General features: G+C 48.5%; 2 protein-coding genes across 2 annotated transcripts in view; one reads left to right on the top strand and one right to left on the bottom strand.

Moving 5' to 3' along the window:
* FIRRM (FIGNL1 interacting regulator of recombination and mitosis) overlaps positions 1-10,190 on the top strand; it is a 20,901-nt gene extending 10,711 nt beyond the window's left edge. The window contains exons 16-23 of the mRNA XM_062496988.1: positions 80-202; positions 1,121-1,216; positions 1,641-1,754; positions 2,159-2,263; positions 2,563-2,643; positions 3,394-3,507; positions 3,785-3,966; positions 10,163-10,190. Of these exons, the coding sequence (XP_062352972.1) occupies positions 80-202; positions 1,121-1,216; positions 1,641-1,754; positions 2,159-2,263; positions 2,563-2,643; positions 3,394-3,507; positions 3,785-3,966; positions 10,163-10,190 (843 nt within the window). The remainder of the gene's footprint in view (positions 1-79; positions 203-1,120; positions 1,217-1,640; positions 1,755-2,158; positions 2,264-2,562; positions 2,644-3,393; positions 3,508-3,784; positions 3,967-10,162) is intronic.
* SCYL3 (SCY1 like pseudokinase 3) lies at positions 3,985-20,215 on the bottom strand. Its single transcript, XM_062496987.1, has 14 exons — positions 19,708-20,215; positions 16,366-16,640; positions 15,391-15,576; positions 14,618-14,731; positions 13,960-14,016; positions 13,164-13,266; positions 12,550-12,661; positions 12,130-12,207; positions 10,615-10,754; positions 10,139-10,326; positions 9,606-9,777; positions 7,601-7,744; positions 6,284-7,017; positions 3,985-5,158 (listed from the first exon to the last, which is right to left on the bottom strand). The coding sequence occupies exons 1-14, from the start codon at positions 19,856-19,858 to the stop codon at positions 5,096-5,098; spliced, it is 2,517 nt and encodes an 838-aa protein (XP_062352971.1). The 5' UTR covers positions 19,859-20,215; the 3' UTR covers positions 3,985-5,095.

Raw genomic sequence — 20,215 nt, 5'->3', positions numbered from 1 at the left:
ATTTCTTGTGAGCCTGGGATTTTGGTTAGGTTTACATGAAGTGTGTTTTGGTTGGTCTTACCTATTTTTTTCCTCCTAGAACACTGCCCTTTCTGTCCTGCTGGCTGCCTGCAGTTCTGCTGATGCCACTCTGGAGGCAGAACTTAAGACATCTGTTTTGGGAGTGCTCAGTCAGTTCTGGTCTTTTCTCCAGACTAAGCAGGTATGGGAGTTTGCTGCTCCAGTGGTGAAAGCATGTCTTGGAGAGGCTGGTGCTGTTTCCTCATGTTGTTAGTCATTTGCTTTACTTGGATTGGACTGTTTCAGTAAAGCACAGTGCACCAGTGCTGCCCATCTGCTTGCAGCTGGTTTATCTGTGGGGCAGGCAACCCCTGGGAAGCTTGAGTTTGGACTTCCTGAATGTTACAGATATGATTCCTTGTTAATCCATCTTTTACTCAGTGTCACATTCAGACTTGCTCAAGTTGAAGCCTGAAAATACCTGATTTTGCTTGATACCAGTTACAAAATTGGTGTATTTTAAATATTCATTAGAACGTGAACAAAACTCAGGATGATTTGAGTAGAGCACAGCCCAGCACATTGAGACACACAGGGCCAACCACCCTCCTCCCAAGGGGGTCAGGCAGGCATGCATTGTCCTTGTGACCATGTACCTGTTCATGGCTGCAGCTTCATAAAAGGGGGAAAAAAAAAGGATTGTCAGGGTTTTCGTGCTCCAGATTAAAGAAGAAAGCTGAAGAGTGGGAGTGAAGAGCCAACAGTGTGCCCCCTCAGGGGTCTTTTCCAACCTAAGCCATTCTGTGATGGCATTTTGGCAGCTGAAAAGAGAAACAGTTCAGATAACCTTTAGGTGCTTATTTTAATGAGTAGTGGAAGGAGAGGAGGGTTAAGAAATGTTCTTCAAAAGAATCAAAGAAAATGGTCTCATAAAATATGACTACCTGGAAATACTGATATGATTATTTTAATGTTTTCTTTGCTGCTTACAATGCAGTGTTTTGCATATGTGAAGTCAGGCTAACAATTTTGGAATGCTACTATAACGTGACATTCTCTCCTAAGCAGTTATTCCATGAGCTGAAATGCAGTGTTACTGATACCTTGTGCTCTCTTCAAGGTCTCAGATGAGCCATGTCTCCAGAAGACACTGTGTTTGCTACTTCACCTTTTGGAATATTTCATCCAAGCATTAGATGCTCAACTGATGATGCAGGTTAAAAAAAAAAAATCCTAAAACCCCCAACATCACCTGATGAATAATTTACTACATGAAAACCAAGTTCTTTGTGATTTGTTAAAATCTCAAATGAGTTATTTCATGGTCTGGCCTTCTCTTAACAAGAAAATAATCTTCCTTGATTACTTTTGTGGTCTTTAAACCAAGCTCGTGGCATTTTGGTTAGCACTGCTTTTGAGAATCCCTTTCCTCTGTTAGATAACTGAGATATGTGGAAGTGCTATAGAGATAGCACACTCATTTCTTTCGAAAATGGACCCTGCACCTTTATCTTGGCCATTTTTATTGGAGGTGCAGCATGCCTTCTTCAGGTTTCTAAACTCCATGTGTTTGGATTTAAAGCTGAGCCTGCTCAGTTTTCACCTGCAGTCTGTCTGATGGGGCTTTGTGTCTCCTGCAGGTATTTGCACTGCAGTCATCCCTGCTCCAGCTGCATCCCCCCGATCATGTCCGTCTAGCAATGGTGGATTTTCTGTCTTCCATGGGAAAGGTGTTTATTCCACCAGAAGCACAGGTAAATGGAATCGTGGCCTTAATGAAAGTGCCTTGTCTTTTGATAAAAGATTTTTATTTAAATATACAGTTAAAGGGTCTGTTCATTAGCTACACGCAGGAATGCCAGGACAGTTGTCTTGGATTAATGGCCTGCAGCAGGTTTATTTTTTGTCAAGATGTGCTGAGTGCATGCAAGATGCTTGGCGGTACAGATGTCAGTCCTTTCTCACTGGTGAGAAGGAACAAGAGTGAGAATAGAATGTCACCTCCCTGACAGTGTTCTGTAGCCAGATAGGGCAGTAGCACTCTCACATTTCCCAAACCTGTCCTTCAGTCTTAGAGTGATTCTTTAATAATAAATCATGATGGTGAGAGATGCACAGCTAATTCCTGGGACCTGATGGCTGTTTGTTCCCGTTGCAGAGGCAGGTTGTGCCCCAGCTGTCCTGTCTGTTTGCCTCTCTGCTTGCTGACCACACCTGGCTGATTCACCAGCATGCACTGGAGGCATTCACACATTTTGCAGAGGTGAGCAGAGCACAACTCTGGGTGCAGGCATTTGGTTCTGTTAACTTAATGTTGTACACAAATTCTTCTGTCTCAAATGTTTGCTGCTCCTCACTGCACAATCTGGGTATGAGTTACAGCTACTGCACATTCAAATTGCTGAGGGCTGGTGCAGTTGGGAGAGATTTCAGGAGCTGGAAGTGAAGATCAGGCACTGGTTGTTTAGATTGGCTGCAAGAGGGCAGGGACTGTCATAGAAACTTCTACTTTGTTCCCTTGTTAGTATGAATGCACTGAACAACCAGTAACATTTTTGACAGGAAACAAGACATGAAGATGTTGTTCCTCGGTGCCTTAATTCTGAAGAAGCTAAGAACAAAGTTGTTAATTTTCTGGCTAAGGTATGCATATTGTTTAACCATTTTACTGCTATCTTAGTTGACGCTGTACATCTGCAATCAGCAATACACAGCGTGGGTCTACACTTGCATTGTCTGCATGACTGTTAAATAAAAAATAAATTGTCTGGTTGAACTTTTCTGCTTGATCAACAGAATTAGCAATTTTCATTCCTATGCACACTGATCCTCCAGTACTTTCAACTTAAAAGCAAAGCATTTATCATCCTAAAACAAAAATACTTATTAAATTGCACTGTTGTTTTTGAAAGAAGTTGCCTATTAAAAAGACAGGATTTGATAATTTGGTTTGATTTCCTTCCCCAGTTCTCTTGGACCAGTTTCTGAAATCTAAATGAACATGTATGAACGTGTATCAGTGCATCCCAATATCAGAACATCTCAGTGCCTTTGGCATATTAGAAGGAATCCTCTTAGGAGCAGGTAGCTGTTGCTGTGGAACAGCAGAACTGGGAAGGAGGGGGCAGCTGTAACCTGAGGCAAGGTGCTCTGGCTGAGCAGCTTTTTGGCAAGTAGATAATGTACAAAAGAGCTGATAGCTGCCAGTGATACTAACCCAAAGTTGTCGATAACCTCAATCTTTGGTCAGAAGAGTGTGTGAGAAATAATATTCTTTGAACTTCACATTAAAATCCTTCCCTCTCTCCCTTTTGTTCTGGTCTATAAATTGAGCCTATGAAGGTTGGTAATGCTGCCTGGGTTTAGTTACCTCTCCTGGGGCTTTCTCCCTAGACAAGGCAGGTGGAAGAGACAAGAGAAGCACGAACAGAACGCCTGAAGCAAGAAAGGATTACCTGGAGTGCACAGGTTTTGAAAGTGGATGAAGAATTGGAGTCAACAGGAGAGGTATGTGTGCTTCTTTAAACTGTTAATTTCTGTCAGTTCTGGGGAGTCTCTGAAAAGGATGAGCTGCCCTCCATGTTCTAAGAAAAGGTCACATGCACCTCCTGGCCCTTAGTATGATATCCTAATGCTCTCTAGTGCCTACCAGGCAGCAAGAACCCTCACAGGACAAGGGACTCTTGCAGCTCTGTTCCACCTAAGGGGTTTCCCGCATTTGGATGATGACTGATCCCTCAAGTGCAGTACTAAATTTCTGTTTCATGTTTACTTAAATCTGCAGCCTGTGGCCAAAAGAGCCTGTTGCCCCCCCTCTGAGGAGCAGTACAAGGTGGCCGTAGGCACGATGGAGGGAGCAGTGGAGGCTGTGAAGCTGCTGCTGCAGAAAGGGTCTCCCCCAGGCTGGCTTGCAGTGAAGCTGGAGGCTCTGCACACAGCCGTAGCCACCCTCAGGGACAACTTGAGGTAGGTGCTCCACAGGGCTTGGGGACAATGACCCAGCTCAGCTCCCTGCTGGGAGGAAGAGGTGCCTTTGTGCCAGGAGTGCTGCAGATGAAAAAGCTGTGACGTGGGGCAATGCTCTGCAGCGCTGCTGGGTCACGGTTTGTGTGCCAGAATGGACTGAGGGGTGCAGTGCCAGCCTCTCCTGCATAGCCTGATGGACTGGAGTGGACACTATTGGACATCAGAGCTGTGAGTTTGTATAGTGCTTGTTCTTCTACTGTGTGGAGATACAACATCATGAAATGTTTATTCTGACTACTGAGAGGTTTGAGTCTGCTGTAAAAGTAGCACTGATCTTGTTCCTGTCACATGCAGGTGCCCAGGCAGTAGGCGTTTTTATTTTAAAATATACTCAGGAATAACAATTAATGGCTCTTTACTCTTCTCTGAACATACCTCTGCTGCTGGTTCCACTACACACTAGGGTGATCCTCTAAAAATAATCTTTATTGGTCACATTTAAGAGCAGAAAGAACAAGGTGCTTAAGCAGTTTGTGGTCATTCACTTTATGGTTCCTACCACCTCTTGTGCCATCCATTGACAGAGCTATACAAACAGAAATAACTAAGTTGAATAAACTGTACATTCATCTTAAAATAATCTCTTAGCTGGAAAGTTAAAAAGAGACATTTCTAAGGGCTTTATTTTACTGTGAAAGAAAAAAAAACAAAACAAAAACATAAAAGAAAAAGGCACATTAACCAAGAAACTCAGTGTGACTTTCATTTATTGTCAGCAGTTTTTTAGGTCAGAGGTGAGTTCTGGATCAATCTCCTACACCACTCTTGGCCTCCAGTTGCACATGAGCACCATCACCTCCATCATGCTGTCCTGTCTCTGGGAGCAGTGGCAGCACCACACCTGGGCCTATTGCTCTAGTGCAGGCTCACCCCTGCAGCTTTTGGCACAGACTGGGAAGGAGCATTCCTGGCAAGAGCTCAGGCCCCAGGGAATCTCGTGGCTGTGCAGCAAGTGCCTGCCTTGTGGCAAAAGCAGTGCTGAGGTACTTTATCCATTGTACTGGGGAAGCAGCAACTCCTGTTACAGGATCCAACACACCGTGAATTGCCTTGGTCTCATTCAGAACTGTTACCAGTTTGTATCATCTTCCCAGTTCAACTCCTCTTCTTCACCCCAGCCTGTAGCTTCAGCCTAGAATAACAAAATTACCAAGATTAAGATATGTGGAATTCACTGGTGTGTTTAGCACAGCTCCAGGAGCCAGGGAGGAGCCTGTGTGGCTTGGGATAGCAGACCATCCATCCACAATGCCAAAAATCCAAAAAAGAAGTGTCAGTATTTGCACCTTACGGTCCTAAAGAACTTCGAACTACAGGAGCAATCACCTTAAAGACAAAAGCAGACTTAACAAGGAGTCTAACTTTTTTTTACTGTTTGTACCAAACCTACTTTTCCATTTAAAAAGGCTGCCATACAATAGATGATTTTTTTCCCCCATGAAAGAGCTTTTTTCTTAAGTTTGATCTCCCACTGACACAGCACAGACTGCCTCCCCTGAAATGGGATGGCAGTCATGACAGTCCCACTACACTGTGCCACTTTCAAATGTAATAAAAAACTTCAGTTTACAGCCCAGGCTCCTCTCCTCTGCTCCCTGCTATTCCTGGGGTAGCTCTCTTGAGGCTGTATGAGCAAAACAACTTGAAGTCAACACCTGTTTCCTAACGGAGTTACATGTTCAAGTGGGAATGCTGCCTCCCCTCCCAGGAAACAGCAATGGTCTTTGGAGTCTTTGTGGTTGGGCTACAGGGATTTATCTGCTTAAAGAAACCCCAGTTTTATGACCCTCACCTAACTCTCTGAAATAGAGAAATGTTTCAGCTATTCTTTCATGAAAACAACACACCCAAAAAGTTTTACTCTCTAATCCAGAGGTTCACATTTCCTAGACCTTAATTTACAATGCTATTAGTTTCGCTGGAAGAGTCAGGAAAAACACTTCAGTCCTGAGCATTCTCTGTGCCTGAGAGCCCCTTCTGTTTATGCACAGACCATGTCAGTCCAGCCTTGTTTTACCTGTCCGACAAACCAAAACCCTCCTTAATAAATCACAGGATTCCTTCATCCAGGATACAGCAGCACAGAGTAAAAGCTGGAGCTAAATCTTAGTACTTCTAGTAGTGTACAAATGGAGTCCACTCCCTGTTCCCCAACAGAGCTTTCTTTGCTGCATGCTGCAGTACCTGGTTCCTGCTAAGATGCTGTGTGCTGGGGAGTGTCTCAGGGCTGCAGCCACCTAAACCTCGAGCCTCTTACCTCAATCACATCAGCAGCTGCAAATTTGGATGAAAACAGCACAGTCTGGGAGGGACCTTCTCTGCTGGACACCCCACCCAAGTGAGTGGGAACCACTGCTTCTGTCCTTGCCTCAGGTAAAATCAAGAGGGCAGAAGAAGGTTTAATGTCTGGGATCATGTCAGCAAACCAGTCCAGCTCAGGGTCTTGCACAGGTTTCTTCTTCACTTTGATTGTGAATTCTTCTCCCAGGCCAGACTCTGATGAAGACTTCAGCCTTTCCTGAAAGGATTTTGGCAACACAGTTTCTCCCAGTTGTTCCTCATGGTCCCACTTGTCTTTGCTCCAGCTGTTCCCACGGCAAGACTTTGTGGGGGGACTAAGTCTGAGGCTTTTGAATTCTTTGCTCAGTTGATGGGTACCTGGCACAGGCCTCGGCCTTTCAGCTGCATCAGCCTGTGTCACAGTGGGGCAGTTTCCTGAGGACAGTTTAGGACTGGGGCTCCTGGGTTCAAAGTCATCCCAAGGCTTCTCATCTACACCATGATCTGCAACATAAGGTCCCGCGCTGCTCCACAGCTCCCGGGGCTGAATTTGAATGTTCACAGTTTTCTCAGTGTCCATCTCCTCTGGCTCACTCCAGTCTGGCCACTCTTCTGCTGGCTTTTCCGAGGTAGTCTTAGAGCTCCTGCTGTTCCCCAGTGTATTAATGCTTCCAGGAATTCTGTTCAGGGGGGGTTGAGTGCCATGTTCACCTGTGGAAGACAAAGGTGTTACATACCCATTTAAAGAGAGCAGGTGCAGGCAGAGATGGAGTTGTGTCTAAAACTTCTTGACGTTACAGGCACCACCTGGCCTGGGAACAAGCCAGTAACTGATTGGAAAGAAAGCTCCTCTTGGATTAGAAAGCAGGGACACCTTCTTGCTCGCAAAGGAGGGAATTCACCTCAGAGCCCTGGGGCAACACAAGCTGATTGCTGATGAGCAACAGGTGACTGAGAAAAGGCCATGAAGGAAACAGAATCAGCTTTGACTGTCAGAATGAGCTGACCTGTAAATCCAGAGTATCTGCTGAGTTGGGAGAGGGGTGAAAGCACAGCACAGAATCGGCCATAAGAAAACAAATTCAAGTCCAGGCTCCCAGTCTGTGTATGTCAGCTTCTCAAAGAGCTGGTCCCTAGAATGTTAAGGATCACACTCCCTTTCCTTCACTGTTGCCTTCCTTGGGTGCAATGAATCTTTCAGATCAGCACATGGGGGGAAAAGGCAGGTATTTTCAAGCATCACTGCACTGGTGAACACTTGATTTCTGAAAGGAAGCACTAGGGTACGTTTTACCTGTCTTTGAAGGCAGGGGATTGTCCTGTTGCAGAGGAAGCTTCTTGCCAGGTGCATTTGCAGAGTTGGGGAATGAGCTGGGACTGCTCTTCGGGGGCCAAGAGGTTTGGTTTCTCTGATTGCTCACACTGTGACTGGGGGAACCTGCCAGGATAAAGGGAAAGAAAGGACACAAGTCCACAAGGTGTACTGTCAGTTTGAGCTGAACTGCCTGCAGCACTGGAATGTTCTTTCTGAACAACACTAAAGTTTGGCACAGCAATCCAACAGCTGCACCTCCTGATCCATATATAACACAACACTCCTCTGTTCCTGCTGTCTGCAGCTCTTGCCAGTACAAAGTTATGGCAACTGTACATGGTCAGCTTTTGCTGACATGTTCTTTCAAGAAACACACAATTAATAAACTGATTAGGATCAGAGCAGATGCTTTAAAAATGCTGTTTGCTGCCTGGCTGGATCCAAAATCCCAACTGCATCACAAATCCCCTGGTACCTGCCTTATACAAAAGCACTGCACTCACAACAATTCCAAGCATAAGCAAACTCATGACACTATGCAAACTCCTTTCTGTGCCTGGGCATGGGCACAGCAGCTTCCTGGAATGAGAGTCTCTACTCTGAAGGCTGACTGCCAGCTGCCCTCACATCCCAGCCTGAGGTGAGGTGGGTGGTGGGCAGTCAAGGTGAGGTGGGTGGACTGGTGGGCAGTCAAGGCCGTGCTTTGGAGCTGCCCAAGGCAGGTGCATTCCCCCAGCCCAATGATGACAGCTTGGCAAGCACCAAATGAACTTGGTTGCAGTTCATATTTGGGAGCTGCAGGGTATGATCGGTACTGGTGATGGTTTGCCAACATCAGCCTCAGCTGTTTGGGACCCTGTTGCCACCACTTCAGTGGCACAATGTGGGCCAGTGCTGCACTTCCTCCCACATGGCTCACGTGTGTTCCCAGCCAGCTGTGCCTGCCTGGGCTGGGGACCACACGTGTCCCACAGGAAAGGACTGCAAGGGACACACAGAACCCACCACCTCCCCCAGCACCCTTCACAAAGGGCACATCCTTTGACGGGCTGGAGCAAACAGTTTGTTAAGCCTCACGTGCTCAGCCTCTTGTGTTGCTTTTTGCAGACTGTCACTCACTGTTGAGGACAAAGGTGGGGTTTGTGTTGTTTATCAGTAGTTAAATCAGATCTAATTTAAAGCATATTCTGAAAAAATAAACCTGGTTTCAGCCTTCAACCCAAAGTGATTTATTTACTACAGTCTATTAAAATAAACAGTGTAAAGAAACTAATGCAGTTATTGCATCCACAGATTTTAATGGAGGGTGGTAGCTGCCAGTACACACATAAAAAGGAAGCAAGCACTTAAACTGATCTCTGTCATGTATTTCATTTGACATCTCTATGTCTAAAGTTGCACAGATGCTGACTTTTCCCTCATTATAAACATTCTTAGTTTCAATATCCAGAGAAGCCTTCCCTTAGCACACTTGGTTCCAAGTTATCTAGCAGGTGCAGGGGCTACTGTCTTCACTTGCATTAGCTGGAAAGCCTCCAGAGAGCTGATAAAATAGGGAAGTTCGTATTCCTTTTCCAATCTATGAATAGAAATTGGGGGAAGAACATGAGATTTACTGGTTTTAAGAACAGGAAGGACAGAGGGAATATTAAATAACTGCCTATATAAATCCTTTAGAAAGGCAATATATTCCACAAAAGACACACACACACACATCTCCTTTACTTCCAGGGATTCTTAAATGAAGAAGAGGTTTCACTTTTTCCCAATGTTTGGTACATTTAAAATACTTGTATATAACTCTTCGTCTGATATCAATTCTGTATCTGCAAATAGCACCTAACTTAAAATCCAAGTTTGGCTGCACATTAACTTTTTTTTTTTTCAATTAACCTGTCACCAGGAACAGATTAATAATGCAAAGAATTCTGCCTAGGCTGCTTGGACAGAACAGGCAAGCATCCCAAGAACACTTATCTTTTACCTTCTGGGGAGAGATCAGCAGTTTTCATGAAACTTGGTGCAGAGCTTTTGAAGATCTTTGTTCTTTCTCCACCTACAACCACCTCAGGCCCAAGCAGGGAGACAAGGACAGCCAGGCTGTGCAGGGTTATTGCCACGATGGAGTCACTGGTATCCCGCAGGCCCAGCAACACCTGCACCCACAACACATTGATGTTAGCACAGCAGAAAACTGCTTCTGCACTGCTTTCCTTTTCAGGTGTTACTTTTGCAGCACGTCTCATTTCTAATCCCCTACAGCTCTCAGCAGAGACTGGATGTTGTTTCATAGCATAAAATCAGCCTTCTCCTTTGTGCTGCCAGTTAAATAGGGTGGCTGATCCCAGAGGGTGAATGGGGCTCTGAGCAACCTGCTCTAGTGGAAGTTGTCCCTGCCCGTGGCAGGGGGCTAGATAGATTAGATGGTCCTTCAAGTCCCTTCCAACCCAAACCATTTAGTGATTCTGTGAAATCCCATATTCCAGGATATACCAGCACTGCTCTGCTGTCCTTCACCTGTGGCAGGATGATGTTCTTCAGCTCCTCCCGGGAGAACAGCTCCGCGTAGGCGTGGATGTGAGACAGCAGCACCATCCGCACGTGCTCCTCGTGCACCTCAAACAGCTTCAGCAGCACAGGGATCACGTGGGCCTGGAACAGGGCTGGCGACAGCAGGCAGCTGGTCTGGCTCTCCCCACTTGGCTCTAGGGGAACAGAGGTGAGGATAGGAAAAGGCCGCTTCACCCATGAGAGACAGCTCACCCAGAAGCTACGGAGTGGTGACACCAGGATCATTCCTAACTCCCCTTCCAGCATCAGCAGAGCAGTGCAAAGGAGGAAGCACAGATACCTGTCCTTTCCATTTGTGTCTGTTACAACATTTGTTCTGCTTAGGGAAACAGCACTATTCCCTTGATTCAGTGAAACAACGGCTCTGAGCTCATTCCAAACCTGTCAGGAATAATTGTGATGAGGAAGTATTTAAAGGTCACCTTTCTTTGGGCCCAGCAGATGAGGAAGAAAACTCTTGACAGCTACAGGTTCTGCGAACACGAGCTGATTGAGTAGGAGAGGCACCAGCCGTGATGCTATCAGCTCCTCTGACAAGCCAGCCACCCTGTCCAGCAGGAATCTGCATTCCAGGAGACAGCAATTAGTATCAAGGCAGCCTTCCATGCATTTATGCCTGTCTCCCTTAACATAATTTTCCCCTTTTTGTGTCTGACTCTTCCAGAGCCAATGTCCCATTGCAGCCTCTCTGTCTGCATTCTGCCCTACAGAGAGAAGCCTCTGCTCCCGCTGCCTGAGGCAAAGACAGCACAAACCAGGAGCCAGAACCACATCCTGTAAAACCCCACACCCAGATCATGGGCTGGCACAAGCAGCTGGCACAGGAAGCTGCTGGTGCATCAAACTGCCTCAGAGGTGGCATCTCCCATGAAGAGCTACAGTCAAAACTGCAGCAGAGAGTTTTCCTCTCACTCCACACCCCGTGTTGTCCATCACAACAATTCTGCTGCTTTGGAAAAGGCTGTTCTACCTACCACACAAGGGAAGTTAGCCTTGCACAAAGGGAATCCGATTTTGAAACCGCTTCCATCTAATGAGGCCATCAGAGTACTGACTGAGTTTATCAGAGTTTAATTTTGTGCAACTGCTCTTGTGGGTCAGATTTTAATTTTTAAAATATTAATTATCAGTTACTGCTTTTTCTCTATGCTTGGAGGAGCTCAACAGAAGGGTGCACATGCTGTGAAAACCCCTCTTCCTGATAAAAGGCACTCCTCTGTCTTTAAGCAAAATGTTCATCCCCTCCCTCACTAAATGCTGCTGACACAGAGATAGTGGGAACCACTTTGAATGTTCCTGCTAAGGGTCCCCATTCTCCTCTTACTTCCTCCACTTACGCCTCAAACTAATAAAAAATAACTGATGTATAAAATAGGCAGAAATACAGGTCTGTGAGAACACCAAGGCTCTTTCACATGGAAAAATTAAGCTTCTCCCCTTTTCAGGCCTAGATAATGCCATAATTATACAGAAGATTCCCTGACAGAAAAGTTCTTGGGGACCACAACAGTGGGATTTTCTGCCAGATGTTCCCCTACTGCAGCCAAGATATCCATTACAGGAAGCACCTTTACTCTTGGCACCACAGGATTCGTCCACCCAGCACACCTTATTGCAGACTGATTGGCAGCTGCATCACTCTGGAGGCTGGGGAGCATCAGGATGATACAGAGTCCAGCAGGGACTGCTTCTTCCAAACACCAAACCAGCCACAAGGCATTGGGAAACAAGAGGTGAAGAGTTTCCTCTTCTGATAGGACTCTGGCTGGAGTACCCAAAGTGTTACAGAGTGAACAGTGTTCTGCAAAAGCCACCAAATCTGCCGCCTGAGGAAATACCTCTGGCCAGGAGCCTTCCCAGGTCCCCCCACAATCCATTTGCAGAATGCTTTATCATTCTGAAATAAGAAGCTTCCACATTACAGTTCCTACACTTACTTGAAAAATTCAGTTTTCTCCTCCTCAGACTTTAGTGTTAAGGTCTTCAGAAAATTCACAACTTCCAGAAAATCATTCCTAAGCACAAAACGAAAAGCTATCAACTGCAATCCTTATTAATGCTTAAACCACCCACAGTGAAGAGTCTGCAACCTCCCACCACTCCTTGAGACAGAGGGGCCCAAGTCAAATGCTGGTGGATCAAGAGTGCCAGCAAGGAGGTGACACCTGAAGGCTGCTGCTCAGCACCTCTTTGGGAGGGCTGGTAACTCCTTAATTTAAGGAGCCTCTTTGTCAAAGATCCCTGCAAGATGCAGGAATTAAGTCTGCACTCTCATCCCACTTTCACGAAACCAATGCTGTGCAAGACAGAAATAAGCAGTATCAAGACCAAGAGAGGCCTGATACTCCTGTCCTTACCTGAAGAACTCGTGAGACAGTAAGCTGGACAGTGGTGGGCGACACTTTGGGTCTGGATTCAGCAGTGTACAGTGCAAGGTTTGCTGAAAGCTGGAGAGAATATCTGCTGAAACTGAAATCCAGAGCACCTACAGTTAGATTTCTCTCTCTGCACTGAACAAGATACATTCAGAAGTCCTCCACCCCCCACAAAAATTACTTTTAGCTCTAACTGATAGCAAAAGTACAAAAGGAAGGGTAAAATAGCATTTCCATTTCTCTTCCTAACCTGCCTGGCTACTGGGCCTCTAAGGAATGCTACTGTTCTCCCAAGAAACTTCCTGCTGCCTTTCTGCTGGAAGTGACAGCCCCCGCCCAAGACCCACGTGCCACATCCACAACCCTTAGTAGGACCAGAGCAGGTTTGGGAGTGCTCGTGTCACACGGGCTGGTGACCTCCAGCCACATCTGGAAAAGGGGAACACAGGAGAAGCCAAGGTCTGCAAACAAGGAAAAACACTGGCCACTGAGCCCACAGCACTCCTGCCAGCCACAGCGAAAGGTGAAATGCTCAACCACACGAGGAATGAACCACAGGGCCTGTCACCAGCAAAACAAACCAGTGTCATTCTCACCCTGATCATTGAGGACTGTCAGGAGATTCTCAACTGTCGTCCCAAATGCGTAGGCGTCCCTCGCATGCCCGTAGCTGCTGGGCAGGATTTTGAAGTCTGCAGACTGAAAACAACAACAAAAAAACCCAAAAAAACAGCAAAGCAGGAGCTTATTAAATACATGGTGTTTTCTGAAAGTCTTTATTCCCACTCCCCACCACATACACTCTCCAGTTCTTTTTATAGCACCAAAGCTCCACTGTGTACTCCACAAGTAGAATATTATGCTAAAAAAGCCTCCACCAGGGAATTTATAACCCAAAGGAGTGACTCCGTGATGATGCAACAACTCCCCAATGAATGCAGGCAGTCAACAGCTTTCAGCATTTCTATGGAAACAGGCAATAATTAGAGAGCAGAAGCGTGCTCCTTCAGCACAAGCAGCTCCAAGGATTCTAAGCAGCTAGGAAGTGACTAACAGGTACAGAAAAGGCTGTGGTGGGAGTTACACAACCATGGGACCACAGTGATCTGGGCAATCTCAGCAACAACCCTGTGGTTTTTGCAAAACTTTGGTGATTTAGAAGCAACACAAAGTGTTTGAAAAACAGTATTACCTGTGGCCAACATCATTCCCAAACCAGGGATGGGACAGAGGAGGGACAAAAGGAACAGAGGAAACCTCAGATATTATCCAAGAGCCACTTCCATGCCATTTAGGCACGAGGAAATAAATACAACATGAACACAGAAATATTTCCTGCCCATGACGTTTTTTCTTGGCTGCCAGCAGGAATCTCCCTGAGCTGTCACTCACCATCTCCTCGCAGGGGATGCACGACTGGTCTCGCACCGACTTCACGTGCCAGAGGAACTGCAAGGACAAGAGGGGGCCATCAGCTGCCTCGATGTGCCCCCAGTGCCAAGCAGCAGAGCAGGCTGTGCCCATGGGCCAGGGCTGGGGGATGGCAGCAACCGTGCCCCTGCCCCTTCTGCTGGCACCCAGGACAGGCTGTGCCTGCTGCTGCAATAACTCTGCACAGCAGGCAGCAGAAATCAAAACAGGAATTGTTCTTTCTGCTGCCAAGCAGTGAAAATGCCACCAGCACAAGCTAAGAAGGCATTTAAATTCTTTTCCTTAATGACTCGTTTCAACCTGAATCTTCCTGCTCTTTTTAAAGTTTTTGTAGCAGTCCAGAAGGGCAAAGATTTCTCATTCTCCAGCCAGCAGTGTTCCTTAGCAAAGTAGCTGCATTTTGGCTAATGGAAAATTAATTTGTGTGGACATTTTAGTTTATAGTTATGGTGTCCTTAGAGCAAAGATTCCAGACAGAGCTGGAAGTGAGCCAACACATTTAATAGAAAATCCAGCTAAGTGGAAGGACTTAGGCCTTCACATCCATAGATGGCCAGATTCCACAGGCCAGGAACCCTCCCCTGGGCATCTAGGGTACACTTGGCATGTTGGCTCTTACCTCTGGGGTGGCTTCACTGAATTTACAGACTGTTTCCATTCCTCCCAGCTTCCAGTGCCCATCATCACTCACAAACACGGATGACAAACAGACATTGTTATGCGTTAGGTTTCCCTAAAACATAAAAACCAGAAGAAGGGCAACTGACTTGGGGGGTGGATGAAGATGTAAAATCTTAATCAGCACTAATTAGGTGCTGCAGGGGGCTGAGGGAAAACTGCCAAAAAAGCACACAGTTCCTCTGGGATTTTGTAGGTGACCAGCAGGTGCCAGGCAGAAGGGCCAGGGTTTTAGAGCAGACAAAGCCTTAATTGTCACAGCCCCTGCAATGCAACTGTAAATCCAGGAAAGTTCTCCAGCTGTGAACACAAAACCCCAGAGCTACAGTCTGAGCTGGGATTTACTTGCAGTCCTGGGCAAACACACAGTGCCCAGACAGGGCAGCAGTGACACCAATCTCTGGCATGGGGCAACAGCTGTAAACAAACACCAAGGCCGAGCAATCCCATTTCCCTAAAGCAAGAAGTACTACAAGCAGATTTATGAACTGCAAACTGCTTGTTCCCTCATTTCCACAACATTTTCAATTACCCTTCCTCCTCCAAAGCAGATGAGTTTAGCAGTTTCAGTCAAGTACAAGAACTGTGCGGCACACATCTGTATTTTTGGGAGCAGTCAGCAATGAGTCACCCAGACAGGCCCAGGTACAACACTCTCCTGTCACATTTCCTCCATCTCCCACCAGAGCCTGATGATGCTGCAGGGGTACCTACCCTGTCATGCAGGAAGATGAGTGCCAGCAACACATCGTAGATCCCTGCACAGATTTCTGCAGCAGAGAGCGTCTCCAGGACGATCTCCAAGGGCTTCACCCTCTCTGTAACCAGGTGGATCCCGTTTGCTTCCACAGTGCAGGAGAGGAAGCGCAGAAGGCAAGGGTGGCGCAAGGTTTTCAGGTGCTTCCAGAAACAAAGATGTTTGTTAGACCTCCTCTGAGGCATCTCCTCCAGAGCAGAGCTTAGTCCTGCCTCCTTAGCCATGTCTTCTCATGGAATTCAGACAGCACATCCCTGCTCCTCACCAAGCACCCAGCAAACTTCCTCACTCAGACTGCAGAACTCTTTATAATACATTGAAACAGAACCATAAAACGGTCTGGGTTGGAAGGACCTTAAAGACCATCTTGTTCCATCACCCTCCCATGGGCAGGGACACCTTCCACTATGCCAGGTTGCTCCAAGCCCTGCTCAGCCTTTCCTTGACACTTCCAGGGATCCAGGGGCTGCCACAGCTTCTCTGGGCAACCTGTGCCAGAGAAGATCAGAAGACCACCATCACAGAGAAGAATTTCTTCCCAATATCCAATCTAAACCTACTCTTCCTCAGTTTGAAGCCATTTCCTCTTGTTCTTTCACTGCATGTTCTTGTCTCTCCATCTGTCCTGTAATCTCCCTGCTGGCACTGGATGGAGAAAATCTTGCACAGAATAGAGTCTTACTCATAATAAATATGGTATTTTGGGTGGGATTCACCCAAGAAAGACCCTGACTTGCACTTTCAGGAGGAGGCAGGCACTGCAGCACGCAACGGACTCTGCAGCTGCCAACCCCCTTCTGCCCCGTGGCCAGACTGGCTTCCACCTTTTCTCCTGCCCTCACTCCCAAGGGTTTGGCCCCTGTTAACTGATTCTCATCCTGCCAACAAAAGGAGGGACAGCTGCGGAGGGTGTTGCAGGCACAGTGCAGTACCTTGGCAGCTTTATTGACCTTCTCCTCGTTCTCCCGCTTGTACACGAACACAGAGGCGAGTTTGCCATCCTGGAGCACAGCCGGGTAGAGGGTGTGGCCGGTGGGCAGCGTGAAGGGCGCCTCCTCCAGGGTGTAGCTCTTCAAAGCACTGCTCTCCGAGCCCATCCCTTGCAGAGGTCCCCTTCTCACCACAAACAGGCTCTGGCTGAAGGAGGATTTTCTTTGGAGAGATTTAATTCCAGCACGTGCTGTCCAGCTCACGTTCAGAGCATTTTCTGCAAAGCACAGAACAGCCATGAAGAATCTCCTCCTGTCAGTATCCTTTCCTTGAGTTTAAGGACAAGAATAAAATCCCCAAAGTTTACTTTGGAAACCCAGCGTCCACAAAAGGGTTTGGATCAGCAGCTCTCATGGTGGAGCTTGGACTACACTGGCACCTGTGTCAGCATCAGCACCAGCTCTGCCTCAGTGCAGCACCCACAGCTGATCCCTGACCCGGCTGCCAAGCTGAGACCAACCCAAAGCAGGATCCACCAACACCCCCAGCCACACAGACACCTACTCCAAGGGTCTGACTGACATTAAGAACAGACAGCAGTTAGGAAGTGTGACTGCCACTCCACAAGGAGCCTCTGGCCTTCTTAAAAACACCTCAATTCTCCAAGCCAGGAAAGAATTCAGTGAAGGAGGAAGGATTACAGATGGATTTCAGGAGGTTACCTACAGCCAGGTACCCTCCTCCAGCAGCATGTTTTCCCCCCTGATTACCTTCTCTCCATGTGACAAATATTCTTTCTGCCTGCCAGTCCTTCCTTCCTCCCACAGCCTGTCGGGAAGAGGCTGACACCGATTTTTGTGCTGTTTCCTCACACACAAAACCAGTAAAACAAACACACTGATTGCAGAGGCTCTTTTGGAAAACACTGACCCAGCACATGCTCTGTCATCAGGCTTGTGATCACAGGCCCCGGGCGAGACCTGAACCTGTCTGCACACAGAAGTCAGCAAACCTTCATCAGGAATCAGAGGGAGAGAGCAAACCCTCAGTTTTCAGGAAAAGTGGGGGGAAATTGCCCGCCCCCAAGCTTTTTTTAATTTTTTTTGGCAACTGGAAAACTCTGGTTGTTTCCAGCCACGACCTGAGGCTTCAGGAACACAACAACACAGGAGTCTCCCAGCTCCCCAGCAGAGCTATTCCACCAAAGCTGCTGCTCTGGGCCCTCACCTGTGTCTCCAGTTAGGTCTCCACAAGGCCGGAGGTCAGGAGTGCTCAGGGCCTTTGGAAAGAGAGCTGGTCTGTTACAGTTTCCTGTCTCCTTTAACCCTCCAGAGGGTACAACAATCTCTGCACCCTGAGATGGGGGCGGGTGGGGGAAGATGGAATTTTACTTGAGCTTCTGTATCCTGATCCACCTAAAATCTAAACTGAGCTAACTACTGAACTTGCAGCTTCCTCATTCTCTCCCCTCTGGTGTCAGGCATGGATCTGCACCTTTTCAGCACTGATTCCTCTAAGGGGACCTTTAAGACATAAAGGGAAAGTTACGGAAATCTGAACTGCAGCTTCCCAGCACTACACAGAGGGGGCTGAGAGGTGAAAAGGAAACAATGCAGCAACAGCACACTGGATTTTTTTTTTGTAGCCTCCCTGGCACAAAAGCATTCATGCTGCCCTCAGACAGAATATTCTCCTCTCCAGCCAGAACCTGGGAGCTCTGCCTTGGCTGCCCCAGGTTATCCCTCCTCACCTGTGTACAAGGCACCAGCTGCTGCTCCTGGGCATAGCCGGTGCATATCTCTGCATTCTGCTCTTCCCAGCTGTGCCTCATTCAGTTGTTCTACCTCGATGATTTCTCACTGAGGACACCTGAAAGTATCTGGGCTGACCTGATGTCCCAGTTTCCTCCAAAGAGACATGGACATGTTTGGCTTCAGAGACACACACAGTTCAGGAACAGAATCATAGAATGGTCTGCGCTGGAAGGAACTTTTAAAGCTCATCTCATTCCACTCTCCTGCCATGGGCAGGGACACCTTCCACTATCCCAGGCTGCTCCAAGCCTTGTCCAACCTGGCCCTGAACACTTCCAGGGATCCAGGGGCAGCCACAGCTCCTATGGACACCCTGTGCCAAGGTCTCACCACCCTCACAGGGAAGAATTCCTTCCACACACCTCACCTAATTTTCCCCAGGTTCAATTTGCAGCCACTCCCCCCTTGTCCTGTCACATTTCCTGCTGAAGAGTCCCTCTCCAGCTTCCCCATAGCCCCTTTCAGACACTGGAAGGCTGCTATGAGATTTCCATTCAACTTTCTCCAGGCAGAACAACCCCAACTCTACCAGCCACAGGGAGATGCCCCAGTCCCCCTTATCAACCTCATGTCCTCCTCTGGACTTGCTCCAACAGTTCCACATCCTTCTCGTGCCGAATATTGTAACACCAGAGTAATCCTCATGCCTGTGATCCACCTGAGATCCGCTGTACTGTACAACAGCACCCTCCCTCTCCAGGGAGCCTCCTCTCAAGATCACACGCAGAGCAGCCTGTGGCAACCGAGCTTTCCAGATTTTTTTATGGCTATTGAAACTCCAGCTGGCAAAAGCATCTGCAAAGGTCTATGCCCAGGTGAGGCTCTCCAGAGCCAAAACAAACCCCTACTCACGCAGCTATGAGTTAAGAGCATTAACCCTTTTTTATCTTTTTTTCAACACATTGTAAACATGAACGTCAGACGTAACACACACAACACCCAGGGATAGAGAGGAGCCCGGCAGGGAAAGCCAGAGGGATTGGCAGGTAAGGACAACGTAGATTTGCTTCCAGAAAGAGATGGAATTTCCACGCATTTTCCTTGCGGAGTGCCTGACGGCCGCACACAGGGCATTCATTCACCTGGAACACGCCGAGCCCCGGCGCTCCACAGCTCAGGGAGAGGCAGCTCCCGGCTTTCCAGGCGCCCTGGCCGCCACCTCCCGCCCAGCAGAGCCTGCTGGAAGTGCTCTCAGCGGTGCCGGGGGCTTTGCTCCCCAAGGCAGAGCTCTCCCAGCGTGACAGCTCCCGGAGCCCGCCCGGCAGGTGCGCGATCCGCAGCCTCCGTGGGAAGGCCGCTCCGACCCTGGGCACCGGGCAGAGCGCGATTTTAACACCCAGGCTCCCCGGGAACAGCGGGTAACGCGGGCACAGCACGGCCAGAGCCGCCCCTCGGGCGCTTTGCCCAGGAGCTGCAGCCCCGCTACCCGCGGGTCACACCCGGCCGGGGGGCGGCAGCGGCACGGCGTCCCCAGCGGGGCTGCCAGGGCCCGGCCCCGGCCCGCCTGTCCCCGTCCCCGTCCCCGTTCACCTGTCCCCGCTGGGCCCCGCCGGCCGCTCCGTCTGTCTGTCCGTCCATCTGTCCGTCCGTCCGTCTGTCCTTCCGCCCGCCCGGCTCGCCTCGCGCGCCCCCTGTCGCCCGGCGGCCGCAGCGCCCTCAGCCGCGAAGCGCCCGCCGCCATTTTGGGTGAGGGCGGGTTTGGCCCCCGGCCCCCCTCAGGGTCAGGGGCTGCTGGAATCGGCGGGGCTGGAAGCGAACTCCAGGATCATCCAGGCCGGCCGTGCGCCCAGCAGCGCCACTGCTCCAGCCGCCTCCCAAACACCTCCGGGGATGGTGTCTCCAACACCTGTCCCAATGCCTGACCGCCCTGATTTTTTTTTTCTTTTTTTAACATCTGATCTGCATCTCCCCTGTCTCAGCTGGGCCGTTTCCCCTTGTTCTGTCACTGCAGGCCCCGCAGAAGAGACCAACCCCTCCTGCCCCAGCCTCCTCCGGGCTCATCGCCTGCAGCTCCACCAGCCGCTCCTCACGGGGTGTT

This window comes from Cinclus cinclus, chromosome 8, assembly GCF_963662255.1.
Source record: "Cinclus cinclus chromosome 8, bCinCin1.1, whole genome shotgun sequence".
Lineage (NCBI taxonomy): Eukaryota > Metazoa > Chordata > Aves > Passeriformes > Cinclidae > Cinclus > Cinclus cinclus.
The sequence above is the reverse complement of the archived record's forward strand: the minus strand, read 5'-3'. Positions and strand labels throughout refer to the sequence as shown.

Bases quoted from the DNA above. Each gene is read 5' to 3' on its own strand.
- SCYL3 (XM_062496987.1), bottom strand. From the start codon at position 19,858: ATGGCGGCGGGCGCTTCGCGGCTGAGGGCGCTGCGGCCGCCGGGCGAC. The intron at 10,327-10,614 runs GTGACCTTTAAA...CTGTTCCCCTAG, and splicing joins TCTGCTGGGCCCAAAGAAAG to AGCCAAGTGGGGAGAGCCAG. The intron at 7,018-7,600 runs GTAAAACGTACC...TGTCTTCCACAG, and splicing joins TCCCCTGCCTTCAAAGACAG to GTGAACATGGCACTCAACCC.